Genomic DNA, 20,493 nt, shown 5'->3' with positions numbered 1-20,493 from the left:
CTAGCGCTGTTGAAAGCATTCCTCACGTCGATCGTTACTATAGCACAATGTCGGTCGCCCCTCCGCTTTTGCTGTGATGCCTTCTCTGCTTTTTCAACCACTGTCCGGATAGCATCAACGGTGGACCTGCCTTTCCGGAATCCAAACTGCATCTTTGACAGACCATGGTCACTCTCCGTACATTTCGTCAGTCTGTTGAGGATAATCCTTTCCAAGAGTTTCCCGAGCGTATCCAGCAGGCATATAGGCCTATAGGATGTTGGTACCCCCGGGGGCTTTCCTGGTTTTGGCAGCAACACTAACTTTTGGATCTTCCATTTCTTAGGAAAGTGACCATCATCCAGGCATTTCTGTAGCACTATCCTGAAGATGTCCGGGAACGCCTGAATCGCCGTTTTCAAGGCCGCGATGGGGATTCCGTCGGGGCCGGGCGCTTTCTTTACCTGCATGCAGTCTCTTCGCCACTGCTACCAGTTCTTCATTGGAAACTTGAGAACGTTCGGTAGCTATTTCGGCGTACGGTGTCGGTGGCCATATCGTAGGATCATGCATCGGAAATAAACCCTCCACAATGACCTTCAGCTTCTCGGGACACGATTCGACGAACGTCACAGGTCCTCTGATCTTCGCCATCACGACTCGATACGCGTTGCCCCATGGGTTGGCATCTGCCTCTCGGCACAGCTCCTTAAAACAGTTCGCTTTGCTCATTGTAATTTCCCGTTTCAAGGCGGCTCTAGCTGCTCGGTACACCGTATTACGTTCCTCTCTATCAGCACTGTTTCGTGCTCTCTGAGCGCGTCTTCTGGCTCGAAGACAGCTAGCGCGAAGGTTGCGGAGAGAGTCGTTCCACCAGTAAGCTGGGCGTCTTCCATTTTTTGGTGCAACTTTCCTCGGCATGGTAGTGTCGCATGCTCTCACCAGTAGATCTGTCAACTTTTCTGCGTTCCAATCTGATACTCCGCTATCTAGACGAAGTGCTTCGACGAAAAGGTCCTTGTCGAAAGCATTCGTCTTCCACTTCCGCTCACAGCTTGTTGTCCTCCGAACTCGCACGTGGTTTCGTTGACCGATTCTGTACCGGATCGCCTGGTGATCACTGTGCGTATACGACTCGCACACTTTCCCCTCCGTACTCGCCAACAGCGACGGACTGCAAAAAATAACATCGATGATGGATTCGCGCCCATCTTTCCGGAAAGTGCTGGTGGTACCTTCGTTCAGTAACGTTACTTCCAGCTTTGCTAGAGCTTCCAGTAGACTGTACCCTCTGATGTTGGTGCATCTACTTCCCCACTCCACCGCCCAGGCGTTGAAGTCGCCTCCAATGACGATCGGTGTTCTACCAATTAGTTCCTCGGTCATTGCGTCTAGCACGGCTGTGTGTGTGTGTGTGTGTGTGTGTGTAATTCGCCATACTCAGTTCATTCCATGTTTCACGATTGGGTTTGGATACGATGTTTATTTATTTATTCATACTTGTCTTCGATATTAATCGTACAGACAGATTAATCAATCCTATTTTTAAATACGTCCTTGGATACAACAAAGTCAAAATTTGAAGACACTTCGTTAAAACGACGGCAACATACATCCAACGGGTTGTTTTGTCCAAAAAGAGTACGATGCACCAGTAGACGAAGAAAAACTTAAACTGCGTTGTTCTGGCCGGAACGTTGAAATTAATGTTTTCCAGTAGTGCTGAGCAGTCCACATCGTCGTTGAGCATATCGAATATTAAAAGCCGGTGCAGCAGAATACGTCTACTCTCCAAGGTCGGAAGATGTATTAGAGCGCAACGTTGTTAGTAGGGTGGCAACCGAATAGGATCATTCCACGGTAGCAAGCGAAGCGATCTATCCTATCCCATGTGAAGTATTAGCTTACAAAAATTAAAGATGAATTTGTAAAGGGCAATAATGATTAAACACAAGCAGTGAACTAGAATTCAAAACTTCTCACTGACTCAAGGTAATCAGGCTTCCACTCTTCCTGAATCCAGCTTAATTTGTGTTGATGGTGGTTGGTGGAAAAAAATGCACTACATCCACCACCAGCAGCCCCTTGTTGGTAGTTTGTCCGCCACGTCTACTCTTCAGGATGTGGATAAACACATAACCATCCGTACGCCAGAGCAATACAAGAACTAGGCGAAGCCCACGAAAGCGCCAGCGGATACTTTTATTATCGATGAAATTGACTGTTGATTATTGTTTTATGTCTTGTTTTCCCACCCTGGGGGCTGACATAGCCTCCGCCACGTTATATCATCAGCTGCGAACAGTGTTCTACTTCTTGTGCCGCTCTTTAATGGTGCAATCGGTCGATGATGATGATGCTGTGGGAGGTGTCCGCCTTTTTGTTCTAGTAAATTTGCCTCGAAACACTGTCGGTTCCGCGTGATCTCTCGGCTCGATACCTCGTTGCTGGGAAGTTTGGACCACAGTTTACTTGCCCGCGTGTGTTTGGTCGTGGGTGTAGTAGGTAAGTGAGAGCATCCGGAAAAACTGGTAATTGTGGGAGGCAAATGTACGCTTGACTGTTGCTTCTGCGAACAGCGGGGCAACTACATCCTGAGGATTTGTGTATTGTTGTGAATATGGGTCATTATCATAAAATCAGTGGGTAAAATGAATCGTTCATAGGGGAAAGTTAACTAATTCCAATTATTTCTTTCTCTTCCCCCCCCAACAGGTTCGATGCGGGGCATTAGACACGCTCAGTTACCTGATCGAAAAGGGCTTCCTAGACAAGTCCACCACCGAGGAATCGTTCTGTCCGGTGATGGAAAAGCTTTGCCGTAAGCCGCTGGACACTTTCGACGAGGAGTTGTATGCTACATTCATTCATGTAAGAACACGCGCGCACACTCCTTGCCTTTAGCTTTGCGTTCTTGGTGATGGTCGGTAAAAATCCATCACTACCGATAAAGCTCAAGCATCATGAGGTCCGCGTCAGCGTCAGTTGACAAACATGTGTCTCTCATGAGGGGGGGGAGAGAAATAAATAAAAAAGTGAGACATTTGAAGCGAACGAACAAAAACAGGAAGCCGGGCTTCCTTCCGGTTGTGCGGAATTCTCCCTTCTAGTGTCCAAGTCTGACTGTCGACGATGTGTGTATAATGTAGAAGAAGCGCGATTCGACTGGAGTGCGTAGAGTCGACCTAATGCCGCTAATGATATCGATAGTTGTGAACGACAAATGATCCATTGGAAAACAAAAATATAACAAACGAGAATGATAAGTGAACGAAATGAGGAGTCGATTCATCGAAGTTCCCGTAATGGCGTCTGTCGGCAAGAAAGACATGGGTAGTGAGATAGTTAACCCTCTCGTACTGGGATCTCACTACCTTGTCTTTCATGTTGATGAACGCACACAATGTTCCTGTGTTTACAACTACCGGAAAATCCTATGTATTTTTTTTCAGCTGAACGATCAGGATCTATTTGACCTCGGAAGTGCTTTGTGTTGGGCATCAAATTTGGTTGTTTTAGTTCATAGAATCTCTATCACAGCCAGCTTTGATGAGCAATGCATCACTCACTTACGTCCAGCGGCTTTAAATCGGGAAACTAAGAAAGGGTTGCTTGACTGAGCTTATCAATTGGTTGTGGCTATGTGCCTTACCGTGCGTTTCATCTCCTAGAGGCGTCTCAATCATATCACAGCCATTTTGATGAGCTCAGTCGGGTGGCAAAGGACATCTTACTCAAATGTATAGCAGCGCATAGGCAGAGGTGCGTGAACTTCAACCAGTCTCAAGAACAATCAATAGTAGTGCATCCAGTGGGTCGGTTCGTAAAAATGGTTGTGCTGTGTGTACACTAGAAATTCATATCACAGCCATTTTGACGAGTTCGAACCTGGACTCTCGCTTCGGAACCCAAGGACTCAACGATCGATCATCCGCCTTCGGGTGGGTAGACCATTTTTGCCGGACCGTGTCGCCTCTCAAAGTGGCTGTGAAATGTACCCTCTTGAATCCATCATATCACAGCCAGCTTTGAAGAGCGATACGGGCCTTATTTTCTTCGCAGCTGAGAGAAACATATGGTGGCGTAAACGGCGAACCGTAGTGAATGTTAAGAAAAATAAGTGATGTGTAAATGTGAACATGTGACGGCTGGAGGCTTCCCGGCAATTGATCTAATTTATGTGCTGATGATCTTCATCTAGTTTGTGATTTTAATTTGCTAAAACCGCGTAAAACGAATATAAAACAAAGGGTTATGAGCAATTGTGGGGCTAGATGTGCTCGGGATCACTTCTTCTGAACACTTTCATGGATGGTAATTTTTCGGACAACAAACCTTACCGGAATAGAAATACAGTATTCATTAGTGAATAATTTATGCACATTTGCGAGAGCAGTTTCTGTTTATATAATTCGTAACGCCGGTCATTCCCATCTACAACACACTTCATGAGCGTATTCTCGACTCTCAAAGTGGCTGTGAAATGGTGCAACGGTTATTCAAATTCCATATCACAGCCAGCTTTGATGAGCTGGGCTACGATTCGAACTACATCCGACCGGCCAAAAAATGCTGAACCCTTAGAAAAGTGAATCATCGCAGAAAATCTATAACCCCTCGAGTTCGATTCCATGAACGAAATGTACCCTCTATCACCACATTGATATGAATCGTATCTCTTTATTTACAATGTTTTGATGAATGTTCTTCTCCGCTCTCCGCTCTACAGCTGATGGTGAAGATTGTTCCGATTGTGGGTTACGCCAAAACGTATGAGCTGATGTACGACCGATTCATCGAGATGTGCACCTGCAAGGAGAATTTCGTACGGCGTGAGTGTGCTGGCGCGTTCCCCGTGATGAGTGAGGTGCTCGGAGAGGAACTTTTCGAGAAGAGCATGGTAAGTGTCACTGTTTTCGATTTTTTTTTTCCGTGGTCATCTGGTTAACATTAATGAAAAAAATCACTTACGCAGCTGCCCATTTTTATGAAACTCTGTGACGATGAGATATGGAACGTGCGGAAGGCATGCGCCGAAGTGATGCCCATCATCGCACTGCTCTGCACCCTCGAGAAGCGCCGGAAGGTGCTCGTACCGGCGATGAAGAAGTTTATGTTCGATCCTAGCCAGTGGGTCATTATGGCGGCGTTGATGGTGAGCAAATTGATTGTCTTTATAATTATTGCCCTCAACTCTTATACATATTTACAAAATACATTCAAATTTGTTGTGTGCATTAAAATTCACACAAAAAATATGGTATGCAAATCATCAAAAACCATTCACAGTGAAAATCGTTATTACGGTATCATTATTCCATAAAAATTATGGGTGGGTCATACCTAAGAAAAAACCGCAAGGTTGAAGTAGGACTACCGTTGGCTTAGTAATCATTTGAATGTATTCATTAAATTATTGATTAAACCAGTGATGTAACAATTTCCGAATTCAATTGCGAACAAATCCCATTTTAAGTCAATCCATGCGTTGTAATAGATTATGTTTTTGGTTGCAAGTCTGACGTATTCCTTGATGCCTTGTTCATTTCATTCATTTTCCGTGGACTTCCAAAATATGTGAAAGGAAGAATTAACGATGAATGTATTTTACATTCCCCTCTGAAGTTACTGCCTCTTCTAAGTGTACATACTTCTTGAACCGCAAATTTACTTAACTTGATATGAACTTCAGGCATTCAGTTTTTATTTTAACTTGTAAGTTGAACGGATATTGTACAATCGACGTTGTCGACGTTATCCCGTTATTGTTATCAACATTTACATAAGTAAGGTGTGAGCTTGAGCTTGAACTTGGGTAGACTGTACAATTCGTAGTTGCTCTCCGTGATTGACCTGGATCAACCAAATTGCACAAAGAACACACAGAATGACGATTGGGACTAGCAAATCATTCTCGTTGTGCAATTTTCGGTGATTCAAGCTTTAAATGGTCAATAACGACGTCGGCCACCTCCTTACAGTCACCAGGGGAAGGGAAGGAATGTTAGTATGATATTCGCCGCCCGAAGACCAGAAGGGTTGACTCTATGGCGTGGTTCCCTAGCGTTTATCATGGAAGGGGTAGTTGTTAATGGGAATGGTTAAGAAAAATCAGGATTCACTGCGGTAAGTGATATGATTACGTTTCAATATTTACATATGTAAGGTGTGGGTACAAATGTACCCGCACCATGCATCGATTTTGCAATGCCGATTTCCCCGGGCTTATTGGTTTTGTAATCTGTGTTACGGAAATACACAGATTCAAGCGATCGTACATCAACAGCTGCGCAAACATAACAGAGTGGATTTCCGAGTGAGCATTCGATTACATGCAGATATGTGTGATTTCAATAGCCTGGTTTCAAATCAACTTTTATGCTATTGAAACAGGTTTTCGGGTCAATAAATAACAATTATATAATTTTTGGACATTTTATCTATCGAATTAAGTGATCACCATACCATCATACCGTTCAGCCGGCAAAAAGGTATTAACGTTCAAAACCATGCACTCCAAGCTTCACGCTCTTGTTTTCGAAACATTGAACTTACACCCCGGTACAGAAATGAAAGGCGTAGTCCTACGTCAAAAACGAGACCTGTCTCTCGATTTGGCACCTTTACTGGAAGTCGCTACGACTATGACTTGGTCTACGTCAAACAAGTTTATCGTTATCCACTACTTCATACCATATAACTAGCAGCATTTGAAAAATTTACTTTTCCCGAAGTTTGAAAGCCATGAGAATCATCCTGAAGGTTGGAAGATTAATTCCACATGATTTGACCGATAGACAACTAGAAACACGGAAAAGTACTTGCGGATTTTTGCCAAATCGATCCGGAATGAAAACGATGTGTGTTGTATGGTGTAAACCAAGTATTTGAACAATTGACAGTTAAATACACCGAAAACAATTTCGCTGAACACCACTTCAATGCTTACGAAAATGACTCGATGACTGGTTCTGCAAAAAAAATTGTTTTTACAATGCATTCATAAATTGCCTGAAAGATGGGAAAATGTGCTTCCAATAGCCAATACTTTGAATGACATAATTGAAACAATTTGAGAAGAATAAACGCGTATTTTAAAGGAAATAAATCTAGTTTTCTATATTTTTTTCACCTTTGTGCTCGCTTCGTTTGCATTCGTGTCATCTTCCAAACTGAAGCAAAGTCTTCAGTCGCCATTTTCAGAACGAAACAAAATATTTATTTATTCGAGCAGTTTATATTGGAATAAAAAAAATCGCCTCTTTTTTGGTGAGGTGAAAGGTTATGCAGTAGGCCAGCATTAGTAATCAGTTGCCGGCACCGATGGTGTAGTGGTGAGTGTGACTGCTATAATTGCATAAATTTTATTCCAACGACATTTAACTATTTGAACCGTCTTCTTATTCGATTCCTGTTTGTTACAATTTTTTTTCCTGTTTCTTCTTTGTTTCTCACAATGATTCGACGAAAAGCTCTCCATTCTCTTTTATCCACCAGATGATTTTATAGTTGTTTGCTTCGTCTAAAAAAAATGGAATCTGCTGCGATGCAGGAGGAGTTAACATAATAAAACTGTGATAAAACTAATCAGTTGAACAATAGCATTGAATGCTTAATAACACGATATGCTGAGTTATACCTTGTATAAAAGATTATTTATACCAAATCGAAGCTTTTGTTCAACCAAACCAAATTAACTGGATAATATGCCAGGAAACTTGAAATCGTTTCTCCAACAGCAATCAGCTTTTGTACAACACCTGACGGAATTCTGAAAAGAGCATTTTCTACGAGCGTGTTTAAGCTCATATTCAACTGCTTGGCATTACTTTTTATGTTGTCTAACGGAGTAAATGGTTCGATGAAGGATCATCGATGCAAAGTTCTTGGGTTCGAATGAGGATTGGGCGATCTTGGATCGATTTTCAATAGATCGATTTTTTTCCATTCCGATTTTCGATTTTTTGGATCGATTCTTTGTACTCTTTGCGATCTGTGCATGATACTTAACTCAGTCGAACATACCCTTTGTGTTTGCTTGAAATACGAAGACCTTCGGAATTTCTACGATATCAGCGAGAGCATCCGTGATGTCCTTAGCGACGACCCATCAAAAATCGCCGCTCTACTCAGTTTCTTGAAGATGCCGACATATATTTCAAAATTTGAATAAATTGGGATCCAAATCGAAGATCATTGTTCCTTCCTTCCATGGATTAAGGGGGACAAGAACAGTCTGCATTCTCGTACTGCGCGGGATCCTCTCCACATGTCTGAGGCCATGGTAAACAGTCCTCCCCGCCAACTCCGCCTTCCCCGAAACTTCGTAGTTACAATTTTATCAAATGAAAATGACCAATGCACTCCAACACTGCCCATGTTTGTATAGGAGACGTAAGCGACAAAATGAACAAAATCGACTTTTTCGCCGTTTTGCATTCTACACAATGTAATACGTTCGCTCAACATGCAATCAAACATTTTTTGTTCGAAAACATTTGAGCAATTTTGAAAAAACGTTTACGAAAAAACACTGTTTATCCGCATAACAGACGTAGTTTCATACATCGTTCGAGAATCAACAATTATCAGTATTATGTGCTATTTGCTAAATTTACACATTATTTGTCCAAACATGCCTGTCACGATAGTGTCTTATTACTTAGTGTTTCCTAATAGATGAATATAAAAAACCATTGAAACGCTGCTCATATAATTACTATTTTCTGTACACTGCACTGCAATGAACAAAGAGAAGCAATTGTGTTTTTAATGATATAGTTACCTAAATTTCTGCATTTGAATCTTCGAGTAGATAATGAAATAATCAGATCAGTAGTAAAATTAAAATAGTCTTGGTTCTTAGCATTATAACTCTTCGGATTCAACATTGAATTATTCCACATATTCAGCATCAACTCATACCGTTGGAGTAAGTCACTCCACCATCTTCATGCGATTGATCGTGTTATCGGTAAATCATGTTGCTAAAATTACCAACATTGCAGATAACCTTTACAAATTCAATTAATTGAAAAAACACGAAACTGCTGTTCTTATGATATCCCAGAGTATTCTTCAGGAAAAAAGTACTATGATAAACTCGCAACAAATCAAGAGCACCTTTTCTAGACATTTCACTAAATTTCTTCCAAACCTTTTTGATTTTATCCGGTTCTGGGCGAAAATGCACTTCACAAGGCAGCAAAGTTCGAGCGAAATTGAAGGCAGAAACGGCTGGTCGGTCGGCGAAATCATATCGTGAGCTGGGAAGAAAACATCAGGTGGATCCAAAAACGGTGAAAAAGCTTTTCCACGGAATGGATATAAAACGGAAAGCGAAAAAAAGCGTGCCTGCGGCGCCGTCCTGTTGAAACCACATATTGTTCAAGTCTATATCAACCAATTCGGGTCAAAACTATTCGGTTATCATTGAGCGGTAGCGATTCTCATTCACAGTAACGTGCCGGTCTTGATCATCACGGAAGAAGTACGGCCCAATGACGCCGCCGGACCATAAACCGCACCAAACCGTATTTTTTTCGGGATGCAATGGTGACTCATGGAGTACGTGTGGATTTCTGCCTGACCAATAACGCATATTTTGGTTATTGACGAAGTCATTTAGCCAGAAATGAGCCTCATCGCTGAAGATGATTTCATGAACATACGACGCTTCTGGTGGTCAGGCGGCTTCAGTTCTTGCGTCAATTTGATCTTGTAAGGATGTAGGCCAATATCTTTTCGCAAAATTCGCCACAACGACGTCACAGAGATGCCCAACGCATGAGAACTGATTTGGGTATTCCTCAATTGATACGGTAGCGGCAGCAATATTCCCGAGCCCTTCTTTGTCTCATTGGCACAGGAACATTTTGTAATACCCGTTATTTATGTTGCCCAATGTGAAACAGCATCCCCTGCTAACTGAATAAATTTCCATTGCACTTCAAAAAAACAATGTATTTCCACAACAGTGTATATGTTTCCTGGCATTACGTGGATATCATCAACATCGTCTAATCAATCATTTCTATGCCAATCAATGATACTAAAGCTAAAATTATGCTTTTAAATTGGACTTATAAACCTAATACAGATTCCAATACAGATTTTTTGAGTAAACGCTGAGATAAAATGATCCTATATGTGTTACTAAAAATGCTCCAGGGCGCAGTGCTTTCAATCGTTGAACGTCGGATGGCTTCTCTTCCCCGGGAGTTAGTAGGTTCAATACATCCTCATGATCATGAGGGATCTCAACTGGAAATGAAACATTTAAAATATGAAGTGGAATCGTTAGCTGATGTGTGTAATATTCCCAAAATCGTCCAAAAATCGAATTTTTACGTAATTTGTGCACGACGCCTATGTGTGCAAAATCATATTAAACATCAGCACCAAATTCGAATCAACAAAACATTTTCTTGAAGTTACTAGGTATTTTCTTGAAATGTGCTTGAACCCGTTTGCGTAGAAGGTACACATTTTGATTTTATTAAAAAATGAACTTGGTTCACTCTGAATGAATGAATCAGTGAAAAATACTGGTCTTCAGTGTGAGTGATCGTAAAATGTACTATTTCAGAGTGCGGTTTAGACGGTAGCGATGACAATGAATTCGAATTTGACGATGAGGAATGCTGCCTAAGATGATGCCGTTCGCTCAACATGCAATCAAACATTTTTTGTTCGAAAACATTTGAGCAATTTTGAAAAAACGTTTACGAAAAAACACTGTTTATCCGCATAACAGACGTAGTTTCATACATCGTTCGAGAATCAACAATTATCAGTATTATGTGCTATTTGCTAAATTTACACATTATTTGTCCAAACATGCCTGTCACGATAGTGTCTTATTACTTAGTGTTTCCTAATAGATGAATATAAAAAACCATTGAAACGCTGCTCATATAATTACTATTTTCTGTACACTGCACTGCAATGAACAAAGAGAAGCAATTGTGTTTTTAATGATATAGTTACCTAAATTTCTGCATTTGAATCTTCGAGTAGATAATGAAATAATCAGATCAGTAGTAAAATTAAAATAGTCTTGGTTCTTAGCATTATAACTCTTCGGATTCAACATTGAATTATTCCACATATTCAGCATCAACTCATACCGTTGGAGTAAGTCACTCCACCATCTTCATGCGATTGATCGTGTTATCGGTAAATCATGTTGCTAAAATTACCAACATTGCAGATAACCTTTACAAATTCAATTAATTGAAAAAACACGAAACTGCTGTTCTTATGATATCCCAGAGTATTCTTCAGGAAAAAAGTACTATGATAAACTCGCAACAAATCAAGAGCACCTTTTCTAGACATTTCACTAAATTTCTTCCAAACCTTTTTGATTTTATCCGGTTCTGGGCGAAAATGCACTTCACAAGGCAGCAAAGTTCGAGCGAAATTGAAGGCAGAAACGGCTGGTCGGTCGGCGAAATCATATCGTGAGCTGGGAAGAAAACATCAGGTGGATCCAAAAACGGTGAAAAAGCTTTTCCACGGAATGGATATAAAACGGAAAGCGAAAAAAAGCGTGCCTGCGGCGCCGTCCTGTTGAAACCACATATTGTTCAAGTCTATATCAACCAATTCGGGTCAAAACTATTCGGTTATCATTGAGCGGTAGCGATTCTCATTCACAGTAACGTGCCGGTCTTGATCATCACGGAAGAAGTACGGCCCAATGACGCCGCCGGACCATAAACCGCACCAAACCGTATTTTTTTCGGGATGCAATGGTGACTCATGGAGTACGTGTGGATTTCTGCCTGACCAATAACGCATATTTTGGTTATTGACGAAGTCATTTAGCCAGAAATGAGCCTCATCGCTGAAGATGATTTCATGAACATACGACGCTTCTGGTGGTCAGGCGGCTTCAGTTCTTGCGTCAATTTGATCTTGTAAGGATGTAGGCCAATATCTTTTCGCAAAATTCGCCACAACGACGTCACAGAGATGCCCAACGCATGAGAACTGATTTGGGTATTCCTCAATTGATACGGTAGCGGCAGCAATATTCCCGAGCCCTTCTTTGTCTCATTGGCACAGGAACATTTTGTAATACCCGTTATTTATGTTGCCCAATGTGAAACAGCATCCCCTGGTAACTGAATAAATTTCCATTGCACTTCAAAAAAGACGGGTGGGTAATGTCGGGGACATAACCGGAGGGACGTAGGACTATACAAAGGGGACAGCTTTTGCTAAATATATATTTTAAATATATTGTTTTATTTTCTTCTCCTACGTGAATACCTACCTATCTACCTGAAAAATGGATTAGTTTACTGTTTAATCTTTATGAACATGTTGGGGGTTCTCAAAAGAACCTTTTGTGTTGTGTTTTTGCTTTTTTTTTTACAAACTTTCTCAATTTTTTCTCACTGTCTCATAGTTGATGCTTGATTTTTTTTTGAAGGCTTTGCACTTATTAAATGTTCAACGCCGGGCATCTTTTGGCGTATGCACATATCGTACAATCAAAATGATGACTGTGATAGGGAATGCATAGGTGATCATCAGCTCATTCACTATCATATATTTCACTATTGAGCACATTACCGTACCTTAAACTGTAGTTTCGGAGACGAATGAATTGTAAGATTTGTATCTCCGCAAACAAAGTAAATAGAAATGAAAAAGAACTGAGGTTTTGGAGACGAACTCTACGATCTGTCGAGAATTAAACGAGCTATAAGCGTTCTGAAAAACCAACAGTAAATTAACACAGGATTAAAGTCCTTTAAAATAAGAACAGAGCAGCAGGAAATACATAGCTCATCATGTTGCTCCTTAGTTAATTTTCTATACAATGCAGATGTAACGTCAGTCAATTTTCAACATCAGTTATCAACCAATGAAAGCAGTTCTTGGTACCGAGAAAATTCGTTAATGCCATCCTGCATACAATGTGTTGTAATTTGAAGCCACTTTTAATTCGGAAACCATGCATTGGTTTGTGAAAACTGAATGATCAATTTAAAAGACCCCAATCACCAAGAAGTTCAAAAACAAGCATAAACAAAATAAATCAGTTTATATTATATGTCATATTATGTCACTTTAGAATGCATTGGTAATGTGAAAAACTTTTAATAACTCTTCTTTGAAAGGTTTAATGGCCCTGAAAAGCGCCGTGTTTTACGGTGGCTGGTTTTGCCACCAAAGCAGTCTGTATAAACAAACTTTTTCCTTCTTCTACCTGCTGCCGTTTTGCGATTGCGTTTGCCACTCGCTGAAACTAGTTGTTGCCCCCGAACCTCTGTTCTGTAGGCGGGTTTTCTTATTGTCGTGAGCTGCAAAGCCATCTCGAGCACTCCGGCGGCCGAAATTTTATAACCGCTATTAGGTATACTGGTGCTCCGGCACCAATCCGTTGATGCGATGTGATGTGAAACGATGCCATACAACCACACTGATTTACGGTTTGAAAGAGAATGATATATTTTTCAGCGGATCCGCGCGTTTTGTACTTTAGCGGTACACGCTCACAGGATAGAGACAAATCGGCAGACTCAGCCAAAGGGGCGAGTCCAACGAGACGAACGAAAGAGCGAAAATACATTCATTACGATTTTTTCGCTCGTTGGATTCACATGCAGGCTAAAAAGGGTCCTTTTCAGGATCACAAAATTATCTTCAATCTAAAGAGTTTATTGTTTTGTTGTCACTCGATATCCCCATCTTGTTCGGCTAAACCTTTCTGTTTAGCGATTGCATTTGCCAGTCGCCACAGCTTTCACAGTTGGAAAATTTCTTCCCATCCAGCTTTTGACATATTTTACAGTAAATTACATTCAATGCAACGTACCGAAGCGCCACTCAGTGTTGCATTGGAGGCGATTTGAACCTGCAATTGAACATTTGCGATGACAGTGGTACAGTGTCGACTTTCAATGTGCGGTCATAATTTGGATCTCTATGTTTACAAAAATGTCCAACTAAATAAGTCGCATTACATGTCCGTCCAATTAGCTAAATGTCGAACTAATTGTAAATTACTGTACTTTCAATTTGGAAACAATTTAAGAGTTGGTGAAAATTGAATAATCTTGAAAGTCCCCAACTATCAATAAGCTCAGAACTACTGCCAAATTCACATACTCATCAGATCCTGGCAAACAAATTATGAAAACATCAATTTGTGTTTTATTATTATTTTGGATAATGTTTTAGAACGCATTGAACTTTATTTCCTAAACTCTTTTTTGGAAGGTTTAATGGCCCTGAAAAGCGCCTTGTTTTATGGAATGGTTCCAATTTAGAAAACTTAGTACTCGTGGTTTTGAAAAAAAACCATTTCGAACGCCCTCGATGCCGCCTTGTTCTGGATTTGCCACCAAAGCAGATTGTAAAAAGAACAAACTTTTTTCTTCTGCTACCTGCTGCCGTTTTGCGATTGCGTTTGCCACTCGCCACTCGCTGCAACTGCCTGTTGTTGTCTTGATGTGTTCTGTTCTGAATGCGGTTTTTCTTATCGTCGCGAGCAGCTTTACCAGCCAACTCGATCACTTCGGCGGCCGAAACTATATAACGGCGGCTAGGTGGACTGGTACTAACGCGATCGGCCTAGCTACCCTTGCGGGGAACTCCATATCAACACGGTTCGAGCGGGATTTTGCCTTTCCCTTCACTTTTCCTCCTTTACCATGTCCAGACATGGTTGCTTGGGTTGGTTTGTTGATGTGTTGAGATGCGAACCGATGTGGTGTACGGTTTGAATGAGAATGACCGTTACGGCAGCGGAGCGGGGATTTTTAAGCTGACTGGCTGGCTCGAGAATTACGCATGTGTGAGACTGCGACCAATGTTTCGTTCATTTTTTTCTTTTTCCTTTCCAATCGTGCTTCATTCTATTTCACTGCTGCTCTGGTTGCCCGTTTTGGTCGGTACGATTTGAGGAGCACAAAATGGACCAATCAAAAATGGGCACATAGTGCATTTTGACAATGCTTGATATTTTACAATTATTTAATTATTTATCTCAAGAAAAATTAAATGTTATTCGTTATGATAGATGCGTAGATATATTTCCTATCAATTGATGCAAAAACCTTTGCGATCTATTGAGAAATGCTCGAGTTATAAGCGTTCCAAATCTTGCATTTTTTTCTACTTGTTCAGTGCCTAGATTTCCATTTCACCCCCTATATCTTCCGGTTAGACGTAGTCCTACGTCAAAAACAATGTATTTCCACAACAGTGTATATGTTTCCTGGCATTACGTGGATATCATCAACATCGTCTAATCAATCATTTCTATGCCAATCAATGATACTAAAGCTAAAATTATGCTTTTAAATTGGACTTATAAACCTAATACAGATTCCAATACAGATTTTTTGAGTAAACGCTGAGATAAAATGATCCTATATGTGTTACTAAAAATGCTCCAGGGCGCAGTGCTTTCAATCGTTGAACGTCGGATGGCTTCTCTTCCCCGGGAGTTAGTAGGTTCAATACATCCTCATGATCATGAGGGATCTCAACTGGAAATGAAACATTTAAAATATGAAGTGGAATCGTTAGCTGATGTGTGTAATATTCCCAAAATCGTCCAAAAATCGAATTTTTACGTAATTTGTGCACGACGCCTATGTGTGCAAAATCATATTAAACATCAGCACCAAATTCGAATCAACAAAACATTTTCTTGAAGTTACTAGGTATTTTCTTGAAATGTGCTTGAACCCGTTTGCGTAGAAGGTACACATTTTGATTTTATTAAAAAATGAACTTGGTTCACTCTGAATGAATGAATCAGTGAAAAATACTGGTCTTCAGTGTGAGTGATCGTAAAATGTACTATTTCAGAGTGCGGTTTAGACGGTAGCGATGACAATGAATTCGAATTTGACGATGAGGAATGCTGCCTAAGATGATTGAAAATGGGAAGTATAGGCTCTAACGTGTAAGCCCTGCAATCATATTCATGCCTATAGTAGATAGCAGAGACTATTATGCTGAACGCAACCAGATGTTTATGCAGTTTGTGGCTCCAGAAACGAGGCTAAATTCCTACATGTTCGATTTTACGACACAAAGTCAAATGTGACGTTTTTTTGGACGATTTTAACGACTTTTCAAATCTATTTTTGTCGTATTTCTGAATTTCTTCCAATTTTTTCCTATCATTCCAGAATCTGGGCCAGTTTCTCACCACGTTCGCTCAGCTACGCATCCTTGGCCTAGCGTACACCAGCAATCTGGAGCTTACCGTCACTAATGCTGCTGCACCGCAAACCCTCGAGCAGCTGGATGTGCGTCGCATAACCTACGGTGGCCAGCCCCCGGTCGAAGTGTTGCTTCAGAATTTTGAAACCTATGAAAAGCGCTTCCGAGACTCGATTCAACGATATGCCCTGCTTTCGTTGGTCAAATCTAATGAGGAACCCTGGAAGGCTCAGGGAAACGATACGATCAACGTCAATGTGTACCTACACTCGATCGTTTTTCCGGGTCCTCGATCGCTGCTACGGTCCACCGGATCCGATTCGGACGACGGTGGTATATCCAAAATATCCGATTTTTCGTACAAATACTATGTAAGGAGGTCACTCTCGTCGAACTCGTTGTGTTCCGCGACTCCCGTTCAGCTGCACCGTGGCATTCGAAATTACGACGAGAAGAATCCGCTGAACAGATTCCTCAGGTATTGCTCACCGATGAAGAATAACTTTGCGGATACGTTCGCTAAACAAACGAGTAGTGCAACATCTCGGGGGAGTGACACGGATGATTTCCATGGCGGGTGGGATCCAAATGAAATCGACTTTACCTCGTTGGAGATCAATTTGATAAAATGCTTCCCTGGATCGGAATTGGACGAGGCAAAAGTTGACGAGGAAGGGAATGCTAAGAAAAGCGGTAGCGGTAGCAAAGGTGCCAATAACAAACGTATGCCGCCTGATAATGCTGGGAAAAAGAAAACATCCGAACAATCCGGTCAGTTCGAAGGCAGTTCAGTTGATGATGATTCCGTTGACCAGAGTTTCAATTCGCATCAATTTTGGTATATCAGCCCAGAGCTGCCACTTGTTCTCGATTTCATCGATGAAGATAACGCCGAACAAAAGGAAGATGTTAACAATAAAAACTTCGATATAAGCAATAACAATGCCACTTCAACCTCAACATCCGCTACCTCGAAGGCCGATATTGCGTACGAATCGCACGAGGACTGTGCAAACAACAATACTAAATTGACTTCCGCACCTGAAACGGCTGTAGCGGCCCCGGAAATGAATGATCCCTCCAATGATAGTGATTCATCCTACGGTAGCATCAATAATAACTCGGAGCCAGAGAAACGGGATTCTGATGTGACGGCACGCTACTGCATTGATCTGCAACAGCAGCCCACCACTACTACTGCTGGTTTGGTAGGGTCATCTCGTAAGCAAAGTGACAGTCTGGCCGCTGGCATTGGGGCGCTTGCTATTGGAGAGGAGAGCAACCGATTGACTGATATTATTAAATGGCAAAACGAAGAGGTGGAATGGAATCTGCTGGAGGATTTTGTCCACATGAAGAGCATCAACAAGGAGCTGTGCCTCGAATGTGCCTTCAATTTTCCCGCTATCGTGTTGACTTTCGGTGAAAAGTGAGTTTCCCGGCGTTCGCTTTGTTTGTAATCTAATAAAGTTGTAATTTTACCATTTCCGTAGATTCTGGCCGGTGCTGAGTGGTCATTTCTTCGCATTGTGCAACGATGTCCAAAATACCGTCCGTCGAACGATGGCCGCATCGATCAGCAAAGTGGCGCTCATCATAGGCCGCGAACAGGCTACCCGTGACCTGGTTTCCCCGTACACTGAGTTCCTGATGGACTCGGACGAGATCAGGATCGAAGTGATCAATACGCTATCCGAATTCCTTGGGGTGATCGATGGCAGTGAGCACGAAAGGCTAATGGATCAGCTTAATGAGTGCTCACAGGCATTCCTGAATAGGATGAATTGGCGCTTCCGCGAGACAGTTGCGCGACAGCTGATTCCTCTGGTGAAGATGCATACCAAGATTCGCAAGGAGAACTGTCTGCTGTACCTAACCGGGCTCGCAATGCGGCTTATGATCGACGAGTACGATTTCGTGCGGAAGGCGGGAGTTGATGCGGTATGTTTTTATCTCTATCATCAGGGTTCGATAATTTTACGTGAACTCAAACTCAAATACAAACAATTGAACACTTTACACATGCAAACCTTTCTATGCGTTTTTATTAATATATCGTTTTTATAATATATTAATATATATATTAATATTAATATATCATGCAGAAAGGATCGTATGAGAAATCGCTCAAAAAGGGATAGCACACATTTCTATAAGTAAACAGACTAAAAACATACGGTACCATGAAACGATGACGGAATTACAATCGTTTTGCACCCAAAGGGGTAGTACCGTAACTCTAACATATTTTGCGCAGTTAAGACATTTCAAAGTTCAAACCATTCTGTAACAAAATATATGTACCGTGAAGCTCCCTTATATCAGCCAGTGCATAATTCCACCCACTTGACATAAAACACTGTTTTTCACGCTAGCTATTGTAACGGAAGGTATCGAACGGAAAATATCGGAATGGTTTTTAAAACACGCGTTTACTTTTCGGAACAATATATTTTTCAACGTTTACTCGTTGGTAGTCGGCTTACAATTGGTTCGGGTTTTCCTTTTCCTCTCTCTGCAGAATCTAACTCATACTGTTCTCTCACACACAGAATCAGTCACTCTACAAAATGGTCACTCATGCATACAAGCACTCACTCAATTTAGACCAGAACAGTGTGGCCAATTCATCAATCATTACAACTCGGCCGTCCTGACATCTGATCATCCCGATCATAAAATCTTACATTTTTAATGTATTTTAATCGTGTTAGTAAGTGAGGCCAATATCCCATGGCCTACTCGGGGTTAGTAGGTCACAACATATGTAAAACACACACAACATATAAAGCAAAGCAAGTGCAACATTCCGTTCAGTGTTTGTATTCGTGCAACTCAATCACCATAATTATTGTAAGAATCACGCCAATCGGCCCAACGTTTCAATCTTGAAGCTTCAATTATACCATCGTATGGAATTTGAGAAATTTGTGCGTTTTCTATATCCCTAATTACATACCGATCATTGGGGAGAACTTTGTAGACTCGATAAGGTCCCTTATATTTAGGAACAAACTTTTTGTTTGTACCAACGGTTGTATCGACGTTCCGAATCACTACAAATTCACCTACCGAATATGTTACCGCTTGCTTATGTTTCTTCTGAAAGAGTGCTGAGCTTTTCTCCTGTGAATCACAAATATTTGTTGCTGCCTTATTTCTCAATGACTCTAAGTCTCTACCAACATCGTTATCTTGCTTTTCTTCAAGAAACTCCGTAAACCTGTCAACCTCGCGGCCTCGCTGATTTATCCCAAAGAGGAGCATACAAGGTGTTTGACGAGTTGTTGAATGGACAGAGTTATTAAGGGCATACTCAGCTTTCACGAGCATCTTTGACCAATCGGAGTGCTGAATTGGTTCAGATACCTTAGCCAGCATGGACTTGATAATTCTATTCACCCTTTCGACTTGCCCATTCGCTTGTGCTGACGCAGTGCCTACTTTAACGTGCTCAATATTGTGGTCCAGCAGGAAAGAACTGAATTCTAAAGACGTGAAACACGTCCCTCTATCACTGACAATACGTCTGGGTCGACTGTAATGTTCAAAATACTTTTCAAGACATGCACAAACTTCTTTAGTGCTGGTAGAATTGACCGCGTACAGCTTAACATGCTTCGTGAACGCGTCCACTACAGCAAGTATGTACTTCCTCTTCGAAATGACGGATGGTAACGGTCCAGAATGGTCAATATGCAGGGTATCGAAAGGGATAGGTTTTTTCGGAATACTGTGGAGGGTTTTGTGGTTACTAGTTGGTGAAACGGAGTACATGATGCACCGAATACAGTTTTGAATAAACTTTTCTACCTTCTCTCTCATGTTTGGAAACCAATAATGCATCTTAATCTGTTCAATGCATTTGGTAATGCCCATATGACCAATCTTCTCATGAGCATGGCGTATGACATTGGTCTCCATTTCCTTAGGGACGTAAAGCAGAATTTTGTCATCACCACTAGAATGATATACTAAACCATCTTCTAAGGCGAAACCGTTCACTGAACCATTTTCCAACTTTTCCCTGAGAGTAGTCACGTCGCTATCACGATTTTGTGTTATTTGCAACTGGAATGTTATATCTTCTGGATCGATGACGGAAACGACCTGTTCTGAATCCTCAGTAGACCGAATAGAGACGGAGGGAAGACGGCTCAACGCATCAACGTGGCTCATCAATTTACCACTTCTGTGTTGAATGGTATAATGAAAATTTTCCAGCTCCATTACCCAGCGAGCGATTCTTCTGTTCATGTTTGCTCGATTTACAGTCATCGTAACAGAATTACAATCCGTTACGATTCGGAACGGTAT

At 41.4% G+C, this 20,493-nt stretch overlaps 1 protein-coding gene across 3 annotated transcripts in view; it reads left to right on the top strand.

Annotated features, from left to right (window-relative positions):
- The window catches only part of LOC129771567 (serine/threonine-protein phosphatase 4 regulatory subunit 1-like), a 464,751-nt gene that overhangs the window by 407,520 nt on the left and 36,738 nt on the right, over positions 1-20,493 (top strand). For all 3 annotated transcript variants that reach the window (XM_055775336.1, XM_055775335.1, XM_055775334.1), the window contains 5 exons: positions 2,695-2,850; positions 4,709-4,879; positions 4,955-5,134; positions 16,143-17,605; positions 17,670-18,117. In XM_055775336.1, coding sequence (XP_055631311.1) covers positions 2,695-2,850; positions 4,709-4,879; positions 4,955-5,134; positions 16,143-17,605; positions 17,670-18,117 — 2,418 coding nt within the window. The remainder of the gene's footprint in view (positions 1-2,694; positions 2,851-4,708; positions 4,880-4,954; positions 5,135-16,142; positions 17,606-17,669; positions 18,118-20,493) is intronic.

The sequence above is a fragment of the Toxorhynchites rutilus genome, chromosome 2 (assembly GCF_029784135.1).
Source record: "Toxorhynchites rutilus septentrionalis strain SRP chromosome 2, ASM2978413v1, whole genome shotgun sequence".
Classification (NCBI taxonomy): Eukaryota; Metazoa; Arthropoda; class Insecta; order Diptera; family Culicidae; genus Toxorhynchites; species Toxorhynchites rutilus.
Note: the sequence above shows the minus strand (reverse complement) of the source record. Positions and strands in the feature narration are given on the sequence as shown.